General features: G+C 43.9%; 1 protein-coding gene across 1 annotated transcript in view; it reads right to left on the bottom strand.

The window, feature by feature from the left end:
* Positions 1-612: 612 nt before the first annotated feature.
* The window catches only part of CTSC (cathepsin C), a gene marked incomplete at its 5' end in the record, with an annotated part of 18555 nt that continues 10941 nt past the window's right edge, over positions 613-8226 (bottom strand). Inside the window, 3 exons of the mRNA XM_010192316.1 lie at positions 613-1136; positions 3428-3559; positions 7952-8067. Coding sequence (XP_010190618.1) covers positions 634-1136; positions 3428-3559; positions 7952-8067 — 751 coding nt within the window. The remainder of the gene's footprint in view (positions 1137-3427; positions 3560-7951; positions 8068-8226) is intronic.

The raw sequence follows: 8226 nt of genomic DNA, 5'->3' as shown, positions 1-8226 counted from the left end.
GTTCAAACTCCTATAGGAGCAGGTAATTTTTATTAAATTGAGATGATCAATTGCAAAGCACAGCAATAAAATCCAGAACTGGAACATCTGGTAACAGCCTGAAACGTAGAATTGATTTCTATTGTCATAAGGGCTTGACATGCAGTTTTTGCAGGACACTTAAAGCTTTAAAAATTTCCTTTTAATCAGTGTAACTGCCCATTCCCTCCCAACACACACTTATGTTCTAAATTGCAGCAACTTCCTGATTTCTGAGAAGTAAGGTACTAAATGGCCTCTCAGCGCAGTTACAGATTATCAGAGCAGACGCTTCCCTCCAAGATCTGAAATTCAAGATTGTCCACAGGAAATAATGTCACCGGTGACTGAAGATGTGTATCCAGTGACGAACTATCAGCACTGCAACCAAAGTTACCATTGCTTTTTAGGTGATGCACTGTCAGACTCGAGAGGAAGCCTTCAGTGCACAGAACAGAACCAGCAGCTTTCATCCTCTCACCTACAGAAACTGCTCTATTCTGGAAAATTTCATTAAAACTCCCCCGTTCAAGCTCGGGGATGGATGTTAGCTGCAGTCTCTATCAATCAATATGGTCTCATGGCTGGGAACAAGGCACTCGAAGACCTATGCGTTTATAGTTTTGGAATAGGAGTCGCAGCCACTGCAATGCTTTCGATGGCGCATTCGTCGGTGCCGCGGCGGATTCGGAAGTAGCCGTCTTCTCCCCACGAGGTGCCCCAGCTGTTCTTCACAATCCAGAACTTCTCCCCGCTTTGTGGGTCTGTACCATAGCCCACCAGCAAGACAGCGTGATTGGTCAACTCAAAAGGGTTGAAGTCATCCCGCAGCCCGGTGTGATGGTAGATTCCCTCTTTATAAAGCATGAAATCGTTATAAACCTCAAAGGCAACAGCCATCGGGCCATGCAGAACAAGCTCGAGTTTCATCAGGGCTTCATTGCAGCCTCCATAGAAACCACCAACGTAGTGGTACTCAGAGGTATAGTAGTGGTAGCAGCTACGCTTGAAATTGCACGGAGAATCTTGGGCTGTGTAAGGGAAGCAGTCCTCCTCCACCACACCGAAGTCTTGGACATACTTGCCAGCAATAAGGTATGGGAAGCCACCATCACAACCTGAAAAATAAAAATAATAATTAAAAAAAAAAAAGGTCTGCTTATTCTCTTGGAGAGTTATTTGAAGTGGGAGACTCTCATACTCAAATACATTTAGATGTAGTATTGAATACAAACTGCAGTGACCCCACATAATCCTAGTATTTCAGCTAGCTTTCTGCAACAGACAAGACAAAATTCACATCACTGGGAACTACACTGGGAACACCAATGAATGGACCACCTTCTCAGCCAACTGCTCCTGACAACTCCTGCATTGGATTTTCTGTGAGGGCTTTTTTGGTAGTAGGGGAGGGCTATGGAGATAACCTCGTAAGAAGCTGCTAGAAGCTGCCCTGGCTCCAATTTCGAGCCCATCTCAAACAAGCCTACACCAGAGCAGTTCATGAGGAAAAAAATACCTGCAGCTGTGGGCAGACACACATACATTTTCATGGAGAACGTTTCTCTTGTGGGAAGGGAGCTACGTGGAAGCAGAGGAAGAGTAGGAGGAGTCTCCCCTACCTTCCTGAAGAGAAAGGAGTGGCAGAGACCACATGGAATGAACTGACTGCAACCCCATTCCCCTTGTGCTGCAGGACAAAGAGGGAGAGATAAAGAAACCAAGAACAAAGCTGAACCCAGGAAGAAGGGAGAGGTGGGGAAAGGTGTTTAAGATCTGGTTGTATCTCTCACTATTTTGATCCTGATGGTACTGGTAACAAATTAAATTGTTTGGTTTTTCCTTCCCAAGATGAGTCTGTCTTTTGTCCATGACCATAAGCGGTGAGCGAAAAAACCCTCCTGGTCCTTCTCTCTCGGTCCACAAAACATCATCATGGTGCAGGTTGCCCACTGGCCTTAAACCACATCAACTGCTCATCAGGAAGAGCAGTTAGTTACATACTGCCAAAAGATCTGTCCTAACATGAGGCCTGTCCTTGAGAAAGCTTTAGTCAGTCCTTTTGCTTATCACTCACTCCCCATATGCTCCTCTTCCCTCTGTATATGCATTTGGGAGGATATATTGTTCCACTCTTTGTAGGCATGCATTGCAATTTAGCTGTATAGTCCTACTCCTTTGACATTCTCCATCTCCAGAAGGGGCTGGACAGGCTGGAGAGCTGGGCCCATGCCAACCTCATGGAGTTCAACAAGGCCAAGTACAAAGTCCTGCACCTGGGTAGGGGCAATCCCAAGCACAAACACAGGCTGGGCAGAGAATGGTTCAAATGCAGTCCTGACAAGAAGGACTTGGGGGTATTGGGCGATGAAAAACTCAATGTGAGCAGGCAATGTGCACTTGCAGCCCAGAAACCAACCCCATCCTGGGCTGCATCACAAGAAGTGTGGCCAGCAGGGCCAGGGAGAGGATTCTGACCCTCTGCTCTGCTCTGGTCAGACCCCACTGGCAGTGCCGTGTCCAGTTCTGGGGCCTCCAACACAAAAAGGCCATCAAGCTGTTGGAATGGGACCAGAGGAGGCTACAGAGATGATCAGGGACTGGAGCACCTCCCCTAAGAGGACCGACTGAAAGAATTGGGGTTGTTCAGCCTGGAGAAAAGAAGGCTCCGGGGGAACCTTACTGCAGTCTTCCAGTTTCTGAAGCTACAGAAAAGCTGGGGAGGGACTTTTTACAAGGGCAGAGATAGAACAAGGAGGAACAGTTTTAAACTGGAAGAGGGGAGATTTAGACTGGATATTAGGAAGAAATCCTTCCCTGTGAGGTGGTTAGGCCCTGGCCCAGGTTGCCCAGAGAAGCGGTTGCCCAGAGAAGCGGTGGATGCCCCCTCCCTGTCAGTGCCCAAGGCCAGGTTGGACAAGGCTTGGAGCAGCCTGGGCTGGTGGAGGTGTCCCTGCCCATGGGGGGCTGGACTGGGGGGGTTTTGATGTCCCTTCCAACCCAAACCATGCTGTGGTTCTATGATCTCCCAGGTGCATCTACCTAAAATGCAATAACACCCTGAGCATGTGGTCCTCCAGTAAGGTGGGCTGACAACTCTGGAATATTTTCTGCAATCTTTCAGGGGGAAAAAAAAAAATAAATGAAAGTAGTACTATAAGGTATAGCCTGTCAGATACTTTATGAAGTATTTATTTACTTTTTGTGACCCAGTGTAGGTGATCCTGCTCAAGCACAGGGCTTGGACTGGATGATATTTCGAGGTCCCTTCCAACACCTAATATTCTGTGATTCTGTGAAGAAACTAAATCATGGGTGACGGAGAATGCACAGAAGTTTTTAACACAGATTCTCCTTCTGCAGCATTATTATTACAGAAAGATATACCCATATACACCAGTGTACTTACCCTGAGAATACTGGCTGCAAGACACAACCTGCTGGGGACTAAAGATGGGTTTCTGGGTGTTGTTCGTCAGGAGACGTATCCTTGCTTCCAACATTCCCATGGAGGAAAATGCGTAACAGCTGCCACAAGAGGCTGAGGGAGGAGAAAAAAGAACCATGAAGAGCAGTCAATGACATCAAACAAGGCGAGTCAGCTGTATTCAGGTACAACTATTGCTAAAGTTCACTGAAAAAAGTCAACACCTACCAGGCAGTTATTAGAAGCTGAAGACTGATAGAGAAAAAAACTTTAAATATGCATTTAGCTTTTAATGATGCAAGTAACAAAAACAATTTTAACAACTTCTGAAGGAACACTGAGCTTACTCAAGAGTAATGATCTTATATTTATATATGTAATATATATAATATATATAAAATTTATCTGTATTATTTAAAACATATTAAATATAATTAATATATAGAACATATATATAATAGATATAATTTAGAAAATAAAAATATATATAAATCTCTCTCTCTCTCTCTCTCTCTTCAGTGTTTTCCAGTAATACCATTTAAGAGCTATGCTGTTCTTCAGAATGAACCTCCAGGGACCAAACCACGGCTGCCTTAGACTACAACACTTCATGGAGCACATATACTAACGGAAATGAACTGTTTTCAGTGAATGCTGGCAATACCGTTCTAGATTATTTCAAGCTATCAATGCATTTAATGCTGGAATTTCCAGTTTAAAAAACATTCTACCTCTAGAGCTACCCCTAAAATAATTGACTTTTTGGATTTTAGTGGTATAAATAGCACACTTGACAGAGCAGATTCAGCCCAGCTTCCCTTACTTCCCACGGCCATGTAATTTTTACACTGGCTTTTCAGAGGCACCTTAATTTCCCTTCTGTTTCCTGGCAGAGAGGGGAGTCTCCTTACTTTTGCATCAAAATTAAGCATTGCTTCTAGATGTAAGCCTCTTCACTCCCTAGGAGCTTCCTGTAACACATTAAAATCCTTTGGAAATGGAATGACAAGCAACACAGAGAAGGTCAATTACTTGGATGAGATCCTATTTTATCTACCAATTGTGACCAAAGGTGCCTGATTTCCTTTTGATTCCTGACAGTAGGAAAAGCCAAATATTGCAGGGCTATGGCAAGGAGGGAGGCTTGAGGAACAAAACAAAATACTTTCTCCTGAGCTGTGTAGGTGTATAAAAGCAGAGCTATTACAAAAGCAAGACTTAGTGAAATTGCACCTTCTCTCAGTTACACGTACCTCTGAAGAGAATGAGCAAAATCAGTCTGAAAACAAACACTCCTTGCCCAGCAAGGTAAACTGAGGCGATAAAATGTGGCTCGCACTCATTGTATAGTCACAGAATCCATGATGGGCCATGCTGCAAAGACTTTGTAGGATTTTGTGAGCAAAAGTGTAAAAAAATACAGTTAATGCAACCAATTCCAGCCCGAAGTCTGCTGGAGTGGTTGCAAAATGTCTTTCCTGCTACTACAGTGGTATTTGTAAGGCCCGCAGCAGGACAATCAAACTGTATCAGCAGAAAGCCAACACAGCTGAAAGAGTAGAGAGATTTTCCACAGATTTTCTTCTAGAGCAAATTAAAGCCTCAGCCACATCAAAATCCACTCACTCTACTGCAAAGGGTTATTACAGTAGATGATCTTCCAACCCAAATCATTCCGTGATATGATTCTGTGATTATGAGGAGTAAGGAAGATACCAAGCTGGGTGGTGAGGTCAATGTGCCAGAGAGAAGGGATGGCACCCAGAGGGACCTGAACAAGCTGGAGAAGTGGGCCCAGGAGAACCTCATGAGGTTCAACAAGGCCAAGTGCAAGGTCCTGCACCTGGGTCAGGACAATCCTCATTAACAATAGAGGCTGAGACATGATGTGCTGGAAAGCAGCCCTGAGGAAAAGGACTTAGGGGTACTGGTGGATGAGAAGCTGGACATGAGCGACCAATGTGCACTTGCAGCCCAGAAACCAACCCCATCCTGGGCTGCATCACAAAAAGTGTGGCCAGCAGGGCCAGGGAGGGGATTCTGCCCCTCTGCTCTACTCTGGTGAGACTTCACCTGCAGTGCTGCATCCAGCTTTGGAGTCCCCAACACAAAAAAGACATTGAAGTGCTGGAGCAGGTCCAGAGGAGACCACAAAGATGACCAGGGGCTGGAGCACCCCTGCTATGAAGACAGGCTGAGAGAGTTGGGGTTGTTCAGCCTGGAGAAGAGAAGGCTGTGGGGGGATCTTATAGCAACCTTCCAGGACTTGAAAGGTGCCTATAAGAAATCTGGGGAAGAGACGTTCACTAGGGCATGGAGTGATACAATGAAGGGGAATGAATTTAAACTAGAAAAGGGTAGATTTAGGTTGGATATGAGGAAAAAGCTCTTCACCATGAGGTAGATCAGTGGCACAGGTTGCCCAGAGAGGTGGTGGAGGCCCCAACCCTGGAGATATTCAAGGACAGGCTTGATGGGGCTGTGACCAACCTGATCTGGTACCAATGTCCCTGCTGAGTGCAGGGGTTGGACTGGATGAGCTTTAAAGGTCCTTTCCAACACAACATGTTCTGTGACAGAGCACACCTAGCGAAGAGTGAGCTGACCAGGCCTTTCATTTACTTTAAACAGCAGAGAGAGGTCACAAGAAACTGGAACTGCACCCTAGTGCAGTGAAATCTGTAGGTCGACCTCTTCTTCGCCCAGTAAAGCTGGTAACAAGCTACAACATGGCTATCTTCAAAGATGACATCTCTAGGCTCAGAGATGCAATTAGTGCTCTGTAAACATCCTGAGGAATCAACCTTTACCTTCTTGACTATAGAAAATACTTGTAGGGGTGCTAGCAGTAAATATTACAGTCCAAAACAACTGCAGTTGTGTGAAGCCTGTTATGTCTCAAAGTATTCTGCAAAGAATGCTCATTTCCCTTTTAATTCCTGTCTACTTCAGATGCTTTTTTCCTCCATGATTCTGTAATTCATACAATTGTCTCTACAAGTGTCAGACAACTGCTATCTTACTGTTTGCAGCCTTCTCCCTCATGGCATTTTCTAATTAGTCATCTAATAACCTTAACTATACACACACAATTAAGACTTTCCAATATCATCATTTTAATGAAGCATTGATATCCAGTGCCTCAGAAAAATCATACGAGCTACCATATGCAAGATGTAATTTGTATATTGGAACTTTTTGCATCAGGTCGTCTTTTGGAGGTTTTGGGTTATGGTTTTTTTATTAATTATTATTACTTTTTTTGTGGTGTTTTTTTATTCGTAGTATTTTTTTTTGAAAGCCTGAAAACTGAAGTTCTTATTTAATGAAGCAGGATGCATATTGCACAGATATTTAACACACTCAGCATGGATTCTCAGATTACAGGAAAAGTGGAGGCAGCATTATTATCGAAAGCAGCCGAATAATTCTTATTTAGAGGAACCTTGAAGGAACACAATGGAGAAAGGGTAAGTTTGGGACCAAGTTTGGGAAGGTAAAAAAGCCCTGGGGCATTTACGGTTCACACCAGGAGAAAGTACAGAACTAATACCTATATAGCATTGTATCATTTCCTGTTGCCATTTTTTAGTGATGCTGCGAGTCAGGTTGTGAGCTCGAACCCCCACAACCCTCCCTACACTGCTTCTGCTACCAGGAGTCCACCTGACAGAATTTAACAGAAGAACGAAGCCATAATTGAGGGACCAGTGATTTAAGAGGTCCCCTCCACTTGATGCTAATTTTGTGTTCTCTTCCTGTCACAGCTGCAACCAGCTACCAGGAGGTGCAAATTTATTTGGAAATGCTGGAGCAAGGAAGGGATACATTAACCAAGTCCATTCCTGGCCTAATTCAGGTATCTTACAGTGCTATAATAGCACTCTCTATAGAATAAACATATATCAGATTAACAACCTTACAAGTCTGCTTTGAGCTACATACTTGGCTATCACAAGGGCAAAGAAAAATATGTTTTAACAAGTATATATTTATCAGTGTCCATGCTTTTAATAGTGACTGGCACCTCTTGCAACTAGCCATTTAAGTAACTCCAAAAGTTACTGAAGTGGTAAGAGTTGGAGGCGGTATAAACAATTTGCATGGCTTTCTTCATTAAAGCTGCATGTTAATTTGCCATTTAGGGAAAGAATTAAATGTACATCAGCTCTGTCAGTGTGCAGAAAACCATGACTGAGACAGTTTGGACAAAACCTGACAGCTCTCTTTATGCAGGGCACTGTGGTAACTGGCTTTCATTCCAGCAAAGGTCACTGCTGTTTGGATAAGCCAGTACCACCCTCTATTTTGGCAGTGTTGTTTCAAACAGCTGCTGGACTCCACAGCCAGGAGTCTACCCCCAGTTTCTGCAGGTTATTTACTGTAAAGATGCAATCTGTCAACTGCAAGACACTAGATAAAACCTTCTTGTTAACAGCAAATTACAAAGTGCATCACAGGATCTCTAGAGCATTTCATGCAGAGTTATCCTTATTTTTCTTTTACCTTGATTCCGAACCGGGCTGACATAATTGACACCATTCACATTTCTCCAGTCCCAGGATTCTGGCAAGCTTGAAACCTTTTTGAGTAACTCAGGCGTTAGAGGTGCAGGCTTTGGTCTAAAGAGGAAAAAAAAAGCTTCTGAGTAACTTATCACACTATAGGCAAGAAAACAACCACGCAACACTCAGTTGTCATCTTCTGGCTGCTATTAGGTGCACTTCACACTAAGCAATTTGAAATGGTCTCCATCTAAGCTGAGTGGGTGTCAATCTCAA

Source organism: Mesitornis unicolor, unplaced genomic scaffold (genome assembly GCF_000695765.1).
Source record: "Mesitornis unicolor isolate BGI_N332 unplaced genomic scaffold, ASM69576v1 scaffold7579, whole genome shotgun sequence".
In the NCBI taxonomy this organism is placed as follows: Eukaryota; Metazoa; Chordata; class Aves; order Mesitornithiformes; family Mesitornithidae; genus Mesitornis; species Mesitornis unicolor.
The sequence above is the reverse complement of the archived record's forward strand: the minus strand, read 5'-3'. Positions and strand labels throughout refer to the sequence as shown.